This window comes from Nyctereutes procyonoides, unplaced genomic scaffold (assembly GCF_905146905.1).
Source record: "Nyctereutes procyonoides isolate TBG_1078 unplaced genomic scaffold, NYPRO_anot_genome, whole genome shotgun sequence".
Taxonomy (NCBI): Eukaryota; Metazoa; Chordata; class Mammalia; order Carnivora; family Canidae; genus Nyctereutes; species Nyctereutes procyonoides.
Genome location: NW_026575048.1, coordinates 36421736 through 36438646, shown reverse-complemented (window position 1 = coordinate 36438646; position 16911 = coordinate 36421736). Strand labels below are relative to the sequence as shown.

Genomic DNA, 16911 nt, shown 5'->3' with positions numbered 1-16911 from the left:
ACATGACCCAAGATTTAGGTCATGAGAACTGACATCTGGGTTTTACTGGAAAACGGTGTCTCCTGTGGTTGACTTTGAAAGATGGGGAGGAGAGAGGGCTGAGGAGGGAGGGCCTGATCCCCGTGGACATGCGCAAAGCTAAGGCATGTATAAAATGGCTGCTTTGAGCTTGGGCATGGTGGGAGACTCGGAGTCTTGGGAGTCATTATTCTAAGAGTAATAACTAGCCTGGATGATGGTGAAGGCTAAATGAAAGCTGTGCTATGTCTCCGGATCTTCCTACACTCTCTAGCCAACAGTCCCAAGTGTTTCTGGGTGGGTGGGCACTGGCCCATGGCACTGTCCCACCCACTCTCCCCATGTCCTCACCCTTCCCCCTAGGATCCCTGCTTCCCAAAGTCAGAGGTCGGGGCCAGACGGCATCACTTCCTTGCTTAAGTGTCACCAATGGCTCCCCACCTATGGGAATAAGGCCAACTCCTCACCACCGCGCTGAGAGCGTATTTCTTTCCTATTGCTGCTGTAACAAATCAACATAAACTTGACAGCTTAAAACAATGTACATTTATTGTCTTACAGCTCTGTAGATCAGGAGTCCGACATGGCTCTCACTGGGTTGAAATCAGGGTGAGATTCCCAGGTTTCAGGGGTAAGAACATACACATCTTTGGGGGCTATTACTCTGCCTACAGAGCTGTGTGTGATCAAGACCTGCCACTGCCAACTGTGCCCAGGTTGAGCGCCCTTCTCTATCCAGTGAACTCCAGTATTTGGACCGCCTCTGTGTTTCTCCACACACACTATAGCAAGTTTGTTTCTACCTCAGGGCCTTGGCACTGGCTATTTCCTCTGCTCAGAAAATCTGCTCCTAGTCCTCAGAAGTCAGGTCCTGTCCTTCCACTTTGACTGAGAAGTCCCCTTACCTGCTTGCTTAGCGTACAGTAGCCTCCTGGTCTTCCTTCAAAACAGCACCTCACTTCAGTTGTCTGCCTTTGGATACTTTTCACATTTATCTTGGTTTTCTCTCCCTGCTTGGTAAGCTACGTGACAGCAGGGCCTATGCCCGCCTCGGCTTCCCCTCCCCTACCACATACTGAGCATTTACTATGAACCCGTTCTTTGAATGTCGTGCATTTTCTCCTTAAAACAATCCTACAAGACGTGTATGTCTATTTTCACTGTTCACGGGTGGAAACCGATTCATTAAAGGCAGGAACTTGCCCAGGGCATTCAGACAGGAAGAGTGGTAGCCCAGACACCCACCAGGTACTGTGAGTTTTTTCCACTTGCTATACTGCCTTGGGCCCTGCTGCCTCCCCAGGCCCACAGTACCGGACCTGGCAGCAGGATGGGCTCTCAGGACATAGTTGTTGAAGTTAGATTCCCTTCTTGGAGAGTACAGTCTTGAATCATGCAATCAGACAAAAAGCCTAAATCACAGGAGCCCCTGAGGTGATAACTAACATGTTTAGCTGATTCTAACTTGTTTGTTTGTTTTCTCGCTACAGTGTAAATGACTGGTATTTCTCTGGAAACAGCTTTGTTTCTTTTTTGTCTCTGAAACTACAGATACCCCTTCCTGCCCCAGAACTCTGTGGTGCTTTCCCTTCCTTCAGAAAAGCTGGGAAGCATCGATGCCCTCAGCTCCCTGGACAGTGCGCCCAGTTACAGGTGATGCTCTCTGACCTCAGCCCCTCCTGCAGAGATGGGGGACACAGCCCCAGTGGGCAGAGGAAAGGGTTCCTCCTGGGCTTGGAGGGTCTAGAGGTACTTTAATCTCCAGCATGAAGAGAAATGTCTGAGTCACTGGACAATCCAGAGGGCCAAGTGGGGCCAACACTCAGCTTGGGGACTTTTAGGTGCCCTGAACTGCCACCAGCCTCTCCCCTAGCCTCTTCAGTCTTTGATGTAAAGAGTTGTCATATCTCAATCTTACTTGGAAACCCAACCCTGTGATGAGTGCCTTGGGCCCTGCTTCCCATTTAGGTGCTTCCCCAGGGAGAGCCTGGTGCCCAGACTGCCAGAGGGGCACACATTTTCCTACATATGGTTAAAATAAATGATTACTTTCTTGAGGTATAGATTTTACTTATGGAAATGGGTTGATTTGGGTTGTATCAAAGTATAGGGAATTTATTTTTGTTTCATGGAAATGTAATGGCCTAATCATAGGCCCTAGGCAGTTACTGAAAAGCATGGAAGACTCTGGTGGAGGGTAGGAAAGGATGTAGAAAGTTCTACCCACCCAAGGAGTCTACCCTGATGTCCCCAGGACCCTAGGGCTGCATAAGCCTTGGGAAGGTTGGCAGCAGTCCATTAGCCTTGCCACTGTCCCTAGGGACCAAGGGAATGGCTGGCGGCACATCCAGGCTTATATCAACAATCAGGTGATGGCCATCCCTCCTGGGACATCAGGAGCACGGGCAGCTGGCTGGAGGCAGGACTGGGTGGGCATGGAGAATGGGCCAGTGCCCAGACAGTGATGGGAGCAGTTCCACAGACCAAGATGGTTTGATCTCCCTGGAATCAAACCATGGTGGTGTCAGTGAGGACGGATCCTCTGGTGTGAGCAGGCCTGGCAGGACACTGGTTCCCAACTGAAAGACTCTAGATGACTCAAGAAAGCATGGTGCCGCTGGTCACATTGTCCTCCTTTCCTAGCAGGCCACATCTGTTCACTTTGTCAGTCCCCACTGCCCAAGGTTGGAGCCAGAAACTACCCTCGGGGAACAAAGGGGCCTCCACTCTTCTCTGTAATTAAGTCCCAGATATGACTTGAGTCCCTTTCCTGAAGGTGCCAGGAAGAGGAGGAGATGGCTAGAGAAGGCTCGAGATGCCCAGGAAAGCCCTTCTCTCCCCTGTCCTCACAGACTGCATGCATTTGTCTGGACGCAAGTGCCTGTGCAGAGTACACCTCTGGGTTACTGTGAGGGAAAGTCTGCAGAAACAGCCATAGTCCCCCCCACCCCCGCTCCAGGCATCCACAGCATCTGCAAGGAGACTGTGCTGCTCTTCACATAAGGAAATCTGTTTTCCCACCTCTCGGGGCTATGCTGGCCTTATGACTTGCTTGTGACTGGTTTTGGCCAACAGAATGTAGTGGAAGTGATATACCAGTTCCAAGGCTGGATCTAGATGAACCATGTTGTCTAGTTTTGGTGTCTGATGTTTTGACATGTGGGGCCTTGCTGGCTTGGGAGAGACTGCCCCTCTCAGGACTAGCCAATTCCTAGAGGTAGCAAACAGCTCAACACCCTGCACCCACCTGCCAGCACACCTTTGACATGCAAGCCAACCTGTCCAGAACCATTCCCCCTGCCTTATCTGGCTCTAACACCCCCTGATCCCCAATCTTTTCCTCCTTTCTCCAGTAACCCTGGGGTCAGGCACCAGGTAAGCTGGGGCAGCCCTACACCTCAATCCTGCTAAAATGAGTCAAACTAGTCAGTCCCAACTTGGTTAGCCCCCTGACCCTGTCTCACCCATTCCTTCCCTCAGAAACCCCAGGAAAGGCTTTCTAGGAGTTCCCTTCTCTCTCTCTGCCTGCTGTTCTCTCCTGAGGCCTCCTAAGGTCTGGCATGCCCCATCTGCTTGGGAACTGTTTTCAATGGCGGTTGTCTCCTGATCTGCTGGCATCACCATACCTGGATAAACCTCAAATCCCAGCTTCATTCTGGAACAGGGTCTCAAGAAGTCCTGTGCATTGTGCTCAGCTTCAGCCCTCAACCACCACACCATGTGAAAAGGCCACACTAGCCTGCTGGAGGATAAGAGGCTGTGTGGGGCAGAGCGGAGACCACCAGATGAGCCCCCCTAGACCAACTTGCCCCAAGTAACCTGCAGTTGCCCACAGATGAAGGGGGTCCCAGCCCAGAGGGGCCGAGTCTGGAGCAGATCTACAGAACAGCCCAGCTGAGGCTAGCTCCAATTGCCATCCTGGCTTGTCAAATTCAGCTCCAGGGCAGCTCTTTAAAACCAAAAGCAGGATCCTGATCTGTTTGGATCCTTGGGCCATGGGAGGCACACCAAGTCCTTGCTCCGTGAAATACAGGTCCATTCTCTCCCACCCCTCTGCTCTCCCATCTGAAAGTTGAGCGTTCCTAGGAAACCTTTTGTAAGCCAGGGCGGCGTAAAGCAAAGATGCAATTACAATTCATCTATATGGAAATTCTTTTGAGCTTTCCCAGACGGAGCAAAGATGCTCCCGGACCCCAGGCAAAGCTCTGGCGGCCGGAGGCGAGAAGCCGAGTGCAGTTCCCGGGGAAGGCGCTGGGTGGCGCCACTCTCGCTCCGCCCGCGCCCGCGCCCGCTACCCCGGCTCGCCGCAAAACCAACGCCGAACGCTCATTTTTGCTTTTCGCCTTTTTCAAAAACAGCGAAAATCCTCTTCGGATTTCCTCCCGATAGTGAAATCAGGTCATTCCTAAAAGCGAAGTGGCGCAACGCAGACTCTCAACGAGTGGGGGATGCTGTACCCCTATTTTAGGTCTGGATGCTTCACGTGTGCCTGCCGCCCCAGCCCATCCCCAGGACGGCGTGCGGACTCCCCTGGTGCCTCGCGGTGTCCTCTCCCTCCGAGCTCCTACGGGAGCAGCGAGCCGTCCCAGCGTCGGCCCGAGGCGGGCCCAGGCGGTGCACCCGGCCTGGATAAGCGGAGCCCGCTCTGCGGCGGGCGGAGGAGCGCTCGGCTTCCCCGCCGCACCTCGCCTGGTCACCTCCGCCTGGAACCCCCTCCACCAGCCCCCCCCCCCCCCCGCAGTCCGAAGGGACAGTGATGGGGCAGCTGCGTCCCTCGCTTCTCCCCGTGGCCCGGCTTGCCCCGCGCGGCAGGCGCCGCATCGACAGCCTGGGGTAAAGGTGCTCCCGCGGACTGCTCTAACCGGTCGGCGTGGAAAGGGGTAATATCTACGGTAAGCCAGTGATTTGGGAGTGCCTAACGAGAGCAGATTAAACCAGCATTTTCCTGGGGACGCGTTCAAAAAAACAAGGGAGTAAGCCAAGAAAGAGGAAGAGGTATGATCTATAAAACACAGACTCCAGCTCCGAGGAGGAGGAGGAGGCAGCCGGTCAGGGTCAGCCCGGCTGGAGAGTACAGGCTCCAAGGGAAAGCAGCCCTGACATAACCTGGAATGGGAAAGAGCTTCTGGAAATCACCGTGCTTAGGTATCTGACTGAGGGCAGAGGGGGGAAAACTTCAGGATGGCCAAAGGGTTGCACAAGAAACAAAGTTGATCATAGTAGACCATTTGGCTCAGCTGTTAACAAAGGAACAGAGTATCTATCTGTCATTACAGGAGATCCCTTGTTTAGAAATGTGGAGTCACCTCCAGGGCATTCAAAAACAACTGCCTCAAGACGCAGAGGACTGCAGATCGATTCCCACCCCCACCCCCCACCCCCAAAGCCACAAACTACCAAAACTCGCCCAAAGAAGAAAACTAACCTAAGTAGTTCTGTATCTGTCAAAGAAACTGAATTCATAGCTAAAAACCTTTTAGAAAAGAAGTCTCCAGGCCCACGTGATTTCATTGGTAACTTCTACCAAATATTTCAAGAACTGACACAAACCCTACACAATCTCTTCCAGAAAACAGAAGACAAGGGAACACTTCACTCACTTTATGAAGCCAGCCCTACCCTGGTAACAGGAGCCCGCAAAGACAGGACCAGGGGTCAGCAAACTTATCTGCAGAGGGCCAGAGAGTATTTTCTTTCTTGAAGCCCATATGGTTTCTGTTGCCACCTCTCAACTCTGCAGTTGTAGGGCAGAAAGCAGCTGCAGAAATATGTAAATGAATAGATGTCACCAGATTTGACCAGCAGTGGGCTGGATGTGGCCCAGGGGCCATAGTTTGCTGACTCCTACTATACACCAATATCCCTCATGAAAACAGACAAAAATTCTCACCCAATATTAGCAGAAATATAGAGAATCCAGAATTATATATATATATATATATATATATATATATATATATATATATATAGAGAGAGAGAGAGAGAGAGAGAGAGAGAGGAATAAAACTACAACCAATTAGGATTATCTGGGACTGCAAGGCTGCTTTCAAAATCAGAAAATCAATCAAGGTAATCCACCTTTTTAACAAATTGAAGAAAACCCCTTGGATCATATCAGTTGAAGCAGAAAAAAGCATGTGACAAAATTCAACATCCATTTGTAATACTCTGTCAAACTATGATTTGAAGGAAATCTTAATTTGACAAATGGCATCTACAAAAACCTATAGGTAGCATCACACTTAAAAAAAATACAAACTGAATGCTTTCTTCCTAAGTTCTAGAACAAGGCAAGGATGTTCACTTCCCTATTCAACATAGTACTGGAGGTTTCAGTGTAATAGGGCTAAATAAATAAACCAATGACACATAAATTAGAAAGGAAGGAATAAAACTGCCCATATTCACTGATGACACAATTGTTTATGTAAAAAAAATCTGAGAGAATCAACAACAAAAAAAAACCTTTAATAAGCGATTTCTACAATGTCACAGGATACAGGGTCAACATAGAAAAAGTCCATTAGGGCAGCCCGGGTGGCTCAGCGGTTTAGTGCCGCCTTCGGCCCAAGGCGTGATCCTGGAGACCAGGGATCAAGTCCTACATCGGGCTCCCTGCGTGGAGCCTGCTTCTCCCTCTGCCTGTGTCTCTGCCTCTCTCTCCATGTCTCTCATGAATAAATAAAATAAAATATTAAAAAAAAGTCCATTAGATTTCCATATACTAGGAATATATCACTGAAAATGAAAATTTAACAAAGCAATACCATTTAAAGTTTCCAAAAATGAAATACTTAGGCATAAATCTGACAAAGCATATTTATGTTGAAAATTTTTAAATGCTGATGAAAGAAATTGAAGATCTAGATAAATGGAAGGACATATTGGGGCACCTGGGTGGCTCAGTCCATTAAGTGTCTGCCTTCAACTTGGGTCATAATCCTGGTCCTGGGATGGAGCCCACCCTGGGCTTCCTGCTCAGCGGGGAGCCTCCTTCCCCCCCTCTCCCTCTCCTCCTGCTTGTGCTTTCTCTCTCTTTCTCTGTCAAATAGATAAATAAAATCTTAAAAAAAAAGACATATTATGTTCACGAATTGGAAGACTGTATTGTTAAGATGCCAATTCACCCCAATCAATCAATAGCATTAATGTGATCCCAATCAAAATTCCAATAGGATTTCTTGTCTACAAGATATAGACAAGCTAATTCTAAAATTTTAATGGAAAGGCAAAGAAACTAGGATAGTCAAAACAATTTTGGAAAAGACTAACAAAATCTTAAAATCTCCCTGATTTGAATCTTACAGAATTCAAATAGAATTACAGTAATCAAGATAGTGTGTGACTGGCAGAAATAGTCCCATACCTGTGTGATGAATTGATTTTTGTTAAAGTTGCTGAGATAATTCAAAGGCGATTCAAGCATTTTTCTCAACAAGCAATATTAGAACAATTGGAAATCTACATGCAAAAAGTGATCCCCAATATAAAACTCACACTGTGTGAACATTAACTCCAATGGATCACGGATCTAAATGTAAAAATGCAAAACTGTAAAAAAAAAAAAAACAATTAGAAGAAAACACAGAAGAGAAATTTCAGGACCTGAGGTTGGGCAGAGTTCTCAGACTTGACACCACAGGCATGATCCATAAAAATAAAAAACCGATCAGTTTAGATTCATCGAAGTTTAAAATGTTTGCTCTGGGGTGGACATTAAGATAAGCTACAGACTGAGAGAAAATATTTGCAGTTTGCTTATCTGAAAATGACTTGTAATGAAAATATACAAAGAACACTCAAAACTGAACCATAAGAAATTAATTCATTTTTAAAATAGGCAGACAGACACTTTACCTGTAGACTACTCATGGCAAATAAAGACATGAAGAGATTTCCAATATTATAGTCATTGGGGAAAAGGAAATAAAACCCACAGTGAGATGCCACTGCATACCTATGAGAATGACTTGGAAACAAACTAACCAACTTGACAATATTAAGTGGTGAGGATGACAGTGTCTTCTTATACATTGCTGGTAGGAATGTAAAATGATACAACTAAAATGGAATACAGTTTGATAGTTTCTTACAAAGTTAAGGATACATTTGCCATATGACCCTACAATCTCACTCCTACATATTTGCCCAAGAGAAATGAATATTTCTCTTGGGAATCATTTATAATAGCAGCTCCATTCATAATTGCCAAAAAGTCGAAATGACACCATAGGTGTCATTCAGTTCAGTGGGTGAACCGACGCAGAGACTGTGGTACATCTGTACAACTCAGTCATATGGATATGACTCAGTCATAGTATTAGTAAAAACAACTATGCAGACACAGAACAACACAGAAGAATCTTAAATGCATTATGCTAAATTTTAAAAAGCCAGACTCAAAAGGCTATGCATTTGTTGATTCCATTTACAGGACATTGTGGAGAAGACAAAACTATACAGTGATGAAGGACAGACTGGTTCTGGGGTCGTGGAACAGTATCCCGACTGTGGTGGGGGTTACCACATATGGAATATAGTTTCATGGAAAAAAATCAAGGAAATGTATACCAAAAACTTTTTTTTTGCATTAAACTGTAAAAAGTAAATGGGAGACCATAACCAAAAGAATGAACTTCTAACGGTGGAACTTGGAACCCTGTGACATCTGTTCACAAGGAGAAGTTTTCGGGAAGGGGAAGCCTTCTGAATAACCCCATAGGCAAGAAGGATGCTGAGACCCTGCCCTCCTTGTTCACCTAAGGCTGTTGTGGGGACAAGAGGTGCAGGGGTTTGTTACACGTTTCCCGTTCTTGTCTCCCCCAACAGAACTGTTTCTCTTCCAGTGGAAAGACCACAGAGTATGTAGCAGTTTTAAGATAGGGCCCCCACTTGTGGGATCCCCACATTGCTAAGCCTGCTGTCCCTCCCCATGACCACCTGCTCCCATCCAGCTAATCACAAAAACCCTGCAAAGTGACTCAGGACAGGTGTGCTGACAAGAGGGACAGAAGTGGAAAGCCATGGAGGGCCACAGGAGAGGGGATGATACTGTCCATCCCCAAGAGATCACTGCTCCAGACCCTTGCAGACATCAGCCTCCCCTTACCCGGTAACACACACACACACACACACACACACACACACACACACACTCACTCATACTCACACAAAGACACACATAGATATGCATGCACATACACAGGCCACAGTAAACACAACCGCTCCTTCACACAGACACGTGTGTCTTCACGGGCACACAGATATGCGCACACATACTCACAAACACACACCCATCGTATTTCCTGTGGGTTTTCACCTGACAGAACAAAGTAAGCACATTTCCTGGGAAACAGAGGAACCCCGGACAGCACTGTGCAGCACTGCCAGCAAGCAATGCCTACTGCCTCTAGCTAGAGGTCCTTGGGTGGTCATGTACCCTGTCCATCTCCTCTGTGGCAGCACATAGTCCCATGGGTGCCATTCATTCTCCAGACATGAGCTGAGTCTCCACCAGCCGGCAGGTCTTACTGTCGGGTCCAAGAGCCCCAGAGTTCACACTGTGTTCAGATCAAGTCAACTCCAGGGATGCTATATCACCTTGGGTCCTCCTGAGTCCAATCCTTTGCCCACTCTGAACTCCCCTGCTCTTGGCCCTCTCCTAGGTCTGCCACTTTTAAGTCAGAAAGACCGGGTTTCACTGGGTCTCATACATGTGCTTGATTAAAATCACTAGGGACAATTTTTTTAAAATCCTGATGCCTGACCCCCAGCCCAGACAAGTTGAAGCAGATTTTCTGGGATGTGGCTGGCACTGAGATTTCTAGAAGCTTTCCAGGTGACCTGATGTGCAGCTAAGGTTTACCCAGAGGCTGCCCAGCTTGGTCCTGCTCAGAGCAACACCAGTGTGACTATACTCCATTCATTCTGCTGAACTCCTGTGATGTGTGGTCCCTGGTTAAAAATCTCAGATAAGATCACTAGCCCTGAGGCCTGTAGTGAAGACAGACAATAAACTCAAAATGTAAAAACAAATACAAACAAACAAAAAACCCTCAAAATTTACCAAAAGAGCCCACTACCAACGTGATCAGTCCTATTCCAGAGCCCTTCATAGGACCACAATAGGAAGCACAAAGGCAAGGAGGAGATCCGTTTAGCATGGTGTTGGGAAGGCCTCTGCTTATTTGAGCAGGACCAAGAGATGAAAAGAAGCCAGGTAAGGAGAGTTCCTGGGGCCCTCTTTATGGTTTACCTGTCAGGCTCCCGCAGGCAGGGGTTGGGGGCAGAGACCCCTCCAACACATAAGACTTTGTGTGAAGGACAGTTTCACTAGCATTTTTAAACCAGCTTCTCTGGACAATCCCTTTTGCTCCTGATTTCCCCCTCACAAAGCCCAGGGAGGCAGAGATTGGACCCAGATCCCCCAGGACCAGAGCCTGAGAGGGCTCACTCTTCTGCCTCTGTAGTAGCCAGAGACATCTGAGAACTGCCAGGGTCTCACCTGTCTTACGGTAATCTGGAGATTACCTAAAAAGGCCCCAGAAGGTGAGACCGCGGCAGAGCAGGTGCCTCAGCATCTCCTTGTGCATCCTGTCCATCCTCTGACGGCTGGGACTGGATGCGCCCACCTATGCTTCTGGCCTTCCGCTCTGGGCCTGATGTTTTGTTCTGTTTTGTATTCTGCAAAGTGGGTGGGAGAGACTTTGCTCTCTTGGTGGGTCCACTGTGGCCTCGAACTAGCCTCTGCTGCCTGGTTGCTGAGCGGCTTCCTGCAGTTGCCTGCTTTTTTTTTTTTTTTTAAAGATTTGCGAGACAGCATGCACCTGTGTGCAAGGGAGGAGGGGCAGAGGGAGAAGGAGAGAGAATCTTAAGCAGACTCAGTCCTGAGCAGGAGCCTCACCCGAGGCTGATCTCACCGCCCTGAGATCAAGACCCTGAGATGGCTACCTGAGCAGAAACCAAGTGTGTGACGCTTTGCCAGCTGTGCCCCCTTCCCCATCAACTGCCTCTTTTCCTGACCACTTGTGCACTTCCACTACCCACCTCTGGTCTGAACTGCAGTCTCCCGGCCTGGAATCCCTTCCCGCACCCCAGGGACCCCCAGGTGACCAAGAGGGTGCCTGCCTGGTTCAGGAATTTAGACAGTAAAGGCGTGTGGATGGGAAAGGCGAAAGGTCTGGAACCCAAGGAGACCGACTGAATTTCCTCTACTCCTTCTTGGCTGTGGGACCTTAAGTCACAGTCTCCCTGGGCCTTAGGTACCCTCCTCTGCAAAATGGGGATGACAGACAGTGGTCCTCACCGCACAGGGCTGAGAATTAAGAGCTTGGAAGATGCTTAGCAAAGAGCCGGGCAGTCATCAGGCTTTCAGTAGGCGCGTGCAGGCTTTGCTGCTGCCCGCGTTACTGCAACTGCCCGGACGCCCGCCACGGGCCGGGGCCGGGGCCGGGGCCGGGGCCGGGACGGGGGGGGGGGGGGGGGGGGGGGTCCCGCGGCCCGAGCGCGGCCGGCGGTTGCTGGCGCGGAATCCAGCAATTCCGGGTCCCGGTCCACCTTTCGGAGGACGTCATTGCTACCTGGATTCTTATCTTCATTTTAACCACCGGTTCTTGCCGGTTAGTGTGAGAGCGGCGGCGGCCGAATGCAGGGGTCCAGCGGGACCCCAGCCGACACGGGCGGCAGAAGAGGCGGCGCGGTGCCCGCCCGCGGGTGGGAGGGGAAGGGCGGCCCCGCGCTCCGGTCGCTGAGCCGCATCCCCGAGGCCGCGCGCCTTCAGGGTCGGCGGTGGAGCGAGCGAGACCTCAGTTAGAGGCGGCAACGTCGGGGCGGGGGGGCGGGGACACCGTCGACCCTAACGGGGGACCGGGGCCCCCGCCCACCGGAGCCCAACGTCGGGGCACCCCGGGAGCCCGCCCCGCACCCACGACCGTCACGCGCCCCGTGGGTCCTCCCCGGGTGACGCGAGGGGGCCCCCGAGAGCCGCCCGGCGCCCCCAGCCCAGCGTCCCGGGCCCAGCGGCCGGCCCAGGTGAGCGGCGGGCACCGACCTGGGAAGCCCGCGACGCGGGGCTGGCGAGCAGCAGCAGCAGCAGCAGCAGCAGGGGCGCGCGGGGGCGGCCGGGCACCATCTTGCCGGGGGCGCCGCTGGGCCGGGGCGGGGAGGCGCCGCGGGGGCCGGGGCCGGGGCCGGGGCGGGGGCGGCGGGAGCGCGGGCGCCGGGCCGGGTCCAGGTGCGTCCGCAGCCGCCCGCCACGAGCCTCCGCAGCCGCCCGCACGAGCCCGCGCGGCCAGGCGGGGAGGCGCCAGCCCCGGGGCCGGGGCCGGGGCCGGGGCCGGGGCCGGGCCGGGGAGGGGAGGAGAGGGAGGGGAGGGAGGAGAGGGGGGAAGGGGGAGGGGGAGGGGGGGCTGCCCGGCCAGGAATGCGCCTGGGAGCGCGCCCAGCCCGCGCGGCTCCCCGAGGAGGCCGGGCGCCGCGCCGGGGACGAGCCGGGCACCGGTCCGAGGGCCTCGCGGGCAGGGGCGGCCGGGCCCCGACGGGGAGACTGGGCGCGCGGCCCGCTCGCTCTGCCGCGGACTGGGCTGCCGTCGCGCGGGCGAGGGACCCCCGACCCGATAGCTCTCCCGTCCCCACCCGGAAGGAGCAGCCCCGCGGGAGACGAGGCCGGCTCAGAGGGGCTCCCGAGGCTCCGCTGAGGTCGGTGCGAAACCCCGGGGCGGCGGGAGGAACCGGACGGCCTCAGCCCCCAGCCCCTGGAAAACACTACCAAGTTCTTCCCGGAGGGATGTTTGCGGGAGGCCACACTGCAGATGTTTATTTTTATTTTTTTAAAATATTTTATTTATTTATTCCTGAGAAACACAGAGAGGAGGCAGAGACACAGGCAGAGGGAGAAGCAGGCTCCCCACTGAGCAGGGAGCCCGATGCGGGGCTCGATCCCAGGTCTCCAGGATCACGGCCTGGGCCGAAGGCAGACGCTCAGCCGCTGAGGCACCCGCGTGTCCCCACTGCAGATGTTTGCGGTGCACACCCAGTCTGGCCAGTTTTTCCTCCCCGCACTTCACTTAGCAGAGCCCACTCAGAGCTCAAGGACCGGAGCTCAGAAGACCGTCATCTCAGACCAAGAGTTCCGCTGGAAGGCAGCAGGGGGGGTTGGAGTCCCCTGGGAAAGTGAGGGTGTGCTGTAGGCTGGCCACCTGAGCACTCGTTATCCAGGAAATTCGCCTGTGCTTCTCCCTCCACCCTCCTGTCGCCGGAAGTAGAGCAGCGCCGTGTAATCTTATTCTGCATTCCTGGAGACCCAGGAAACATTGCTTCTCCCTGTCCAAGTGCAGGGACTGGGCAGCAGTGGCTCAGTCCCAGGAAGCCTGTGGAAATTATGGTTTTCTGCCTCATTCTGTCTTTTGCCCTTGATGCCAAAGCCAGTGCGCCCCCCCCAGCCCCTTTCATTTACCCTCCTCTCTCCCTCCCACTAGTGAAAGATTTGGTTCCATGTTTAACACGTGTTTATCCCACCTTGTGTTTAGGTGGTGACCTCCCCTGGAGGGCCCAGACTTCTTGGCCATCTTCTGGCTGCACACTGGGAACCAGACTTTGGCAGATCTGAGGAAGCTTCTGTTTTCCTCTCTTGCCCTCTCTGTGCATTCACGAAGCTGAATCTAGGCATGACTGAGTGACTTGCCCAAGGTATGTAAACCCCAGACTCAGGCTCCCTCCCGGAGCTGTGCTGTTTCCAGCAAAGGCTACCACCTTCCACCTCACCACATTTCACTTAAGTACATGAGCAGAGGATTTCAGGAATTTTAGTTATAGAATTTGTATCATCTTTTTCCTTTCCTTCCTTCCTTCTTCCCTCCCTTTTCTTTCTTTTTATATATTTTTAAGCATTTCTAAATTTCAGCAGGGATTTTATTCCCCTATCTACTGGTTTGTTTGTTGCCCTGGTCCTATGGCAGCCTTCCACTTGGAGCTCTGGTGTCTGCTCTGAATTAAACTTCTAAGGTCCCACTGCCCCAGCAGTACTGCCTCTTCTCTCTGTCCTCAACCCCTCTGGACCTGCAGTGGTCAAGGCAGCCCCCCTGCAGCCCAGGACCTGTTAGGGCTGTCTGAAAGCAGACTGAAAATAAGCCAAGTTATTCAGGGCTCCAAAAACCAACCTTTGACTTAAAACGAATTGGGTTTGTCCTCTATATTAGTTCTTCTGTTTCTTCTATCTTTAGTTTTTAAGAGAACATTCCAGGATGTCAGGGATTGGTGGTGGTGGTGGAGGGTCTATACATCTAAAGAAAATATTTTGGGATCCCTGGGTGGCGCAGCGGTTTGGCGCCTGCCTTTGTCCCAGGGCGTGATCCTGGAGACCCGGGATCGAATCCCACGTCGGGCTCCTGGTGCATGGAGCCTGCTTCTCCCTCTGCCTGTGTCTTTGCCCCCCTCTCTCTCTCTCTCTCTCTCTCTGTGACTATCATAAATAAAAAAAAAAAAATCTAAAGAAAATATTTTTAGGGCAGTCTGGGTGGCTCAGCGGTTTAGTGCCACCTTCAGCCCAGGGTGTGATTCTGAAGACCCGGGATCGAGTCCCACATCAGGCTCCCTGCATGGAGCCTGCTTCTCCCCTCTGCCTGTGTCTCTGCCTCTCTCTCTTTCCCTCTGTCTCTTATGAATGAATAAATAAAATCTTAAAAAAAAAAAGAAATTATTTTTAAAGTTTTTTTTAACAGAATCAGGGCAGCCCTGGTGGCTCAGCGGTTTAGCACCGCCTTCAGCCCAGGGCCTGATCCTGGAGTCCCGTGTCGGGCTCCCTACATGGAGCCTGCTTCTCCCTCTGCCTGTGACTCTGCCTCTCTCTCTAATGAATAAATAAAGTCCTTTAAAAAAAATAAAGTTTTTTGACAGAATCAATGACCATCTCGTGGATCAGTGCTTTTGTTGATACAACTGTGCTCCTTGTGTAATGTGGAAATGCAAAATGAGGCAGGAAGATTTGCTGTAGAATTCTGTTTAACACCCAATCAGAAGCAGCACCCAGCCTGCAACAACCATTCCAAAGCAGTCCTGTAGGGTTCTCTGGGTCCCCTGTGGTGTCCCACACCATGTTGTTTACCCTATGAGGATTCATATGCTTATTTTGCCTGTTGGCTCATTCTGGCTGCTTTAAACTCCTGTTCCCAGTGCCCACATTCACCCTACATCTGTGATTGCAAATGTCATCAGCCCCCACCAAACACCTACAAAGGATCCTAGGAACAAAGCCCAGAATGTTAGCCTGACCCAGGGTAACATGGTAGGGACAGAGGTGGGGGGTGATCTAGTCAGCTCACTCATTACACAAATCTTATTTTCAGTGTCAACTTGGGGCATAGTCCTGGGTGAACTACATCAAGGAAGTGAGCCAAATTTTGTTCTTTGAAATGATGACACAGAGAGCGGTTACAAACCAAAAGTATATTTATACCTTCCTTTGTAATTACCTACATAATTACCTTTACTGGTACCACTGATGGCTTCATGTGTATTCAAGTTATTGTTTAGTGTTATTTCATTTCAGCCTGAAGGTCTCTCTTTAGTATTTCTTGTCTGGCAGGACTGCTAGCAAAGAATTCTGGTTTTATTTCTCTGGGAGTGTCTTTATTTTTCCTTCATTTCTGATGGGTAGTTTGCCTGAATATTGAATTTTTGGTTGACAGAGTTTTGTTGTTGTTGTTTTTTCCTTTCAGTACTTCGGATATGTCATCCGTTGCCTTCCTGCCCCCATGTTTTCTGAAGAAAAAAACAGCTTTTAATCATATTGAGTATCCTTTGTATGTGATCAGTCGCTTCTCTCGTGTTGCTTTCAAAATTCTGTCTTTATTCTGTCTTTTGACAGTTTATATTTCAGTATGGATCTCTATGAGTTTTTACCACATGGAGTTTGTTGATCCTCCTGGATGCATAAATTAATGTTTTGTTGTTGTTGTTTTTTACCAAACCGGGGAGTTTTCAGCTTTTATTTCTTCAAATATTCTTTTTCCCTCTTTCCTACTCTTTTCTCTTTCAGATTTTCCCATTGTGCATATATTGATATGTTTGATGATAATCCACAGGCCTCTGAGGCTCTGTTCATTTTTTTTTTTCTACTTGCTCTTCCCCAGACTGAAAAATCTCAATTGACCTATATTCAAGTTCACGGATTCTTTACTCTGCCTGCTTAAAACTGCTATTGAGCCTCTAGTAAATTTTTCATTTCTCAATGAAAGTTACTGTACTTACTTCTCAACAGAAAAGTGTTTCTATTTACTTTCTATTTGGCTATTTTTAAAAAAGATTTTATTTATTTATTAGAGAAAGAACACAAGCAGGGGAGGGGCAGAGGCAGAGGAGAAGCAGGCTCCTGGCTGAGCAGGGAGCCCGATGTGGGGCTTAATCCCAGGACCCCACAATCATGACCTGAACTGAAGACAGATGCTTAACTGACTGAGCCACCCAGTGCCCCATTTGGCTCATTTTTATAATTATTTCTGTACTGATATTCTGTATTTGGTGAGCTGTTATTCTCATACTTTATTTAGTTCTTTTGATATGGTTTCCTTTAGGTCATTGAACATATTTAAAATAGCTGACTTAGAGTGCTTGTCTAGTAAGTGCAACATCTGGTCTTTCTCAAGAACATTATATATATATATATATATATATTTAAAGGTTTTTATTTATTCATTTGACAAGGAGAGAGAGAACACAAGCAAGAGGAGTGGCAGGGAGAGGGAGACGGAGGAGGACCCTGGGATCATGACCTGAGCCAAAGGCAGACACTTAACCAATTGAGCCACATAAGGAGCCACTCAAGAACATTTTACATAAGGATTCCTGGGTGGCTCAGTGGTTGAGTGTCTTCTTTTGGCTCAGGGTGTGATCCCAGAG

General features: G+C 50.1%; 1 protein-coding gene and 1 long non-coding RNA gene across 3 annotated transcripts in view; one reads left to right on the top strand and one right to left on the bottom strand.

The window, feature by feature from the left end:
* Positions 1 to 12296, bottom strand: part of FBLN7 (fibulin 7) — a 48105-nt gene extending 35809 nt beyond the window's left edge. The window contains exon 1 of the mRNA XM_055327186.1: positions 12068 to 12296. Coding sequence (XP_055183161.1) covers positions 12068 to 12148 — 81 coding nt within the window. The 5' untranslated portion in view covers positions 12149 to 12296. The remainder of the gene's footprint in view (positions 1 to 12067) is intronic.
* Positions 11972 to 16225, top strand: LOC129510893 (uncharacterized). 2 transcript variants are annotated; one of them, XR_008664713.1, is made up of 3 exons: positions 11972 to 12048; positions 13545 to 13704; positions 15732 to 16225. It is a non-coding gene; the product is annotated as an uncharacterized LOC129510893 (long non-coding RNA). The 2 variants fall into 2 exon arrangements; XR_008664712.1 differs by lacking the exon at positions 11972 to 12048 and adding an exon at positions 12551 to 12714.
* The last annotated feature ends 686 nt before the right edge of the window (positions 16226 to 16911 follow it).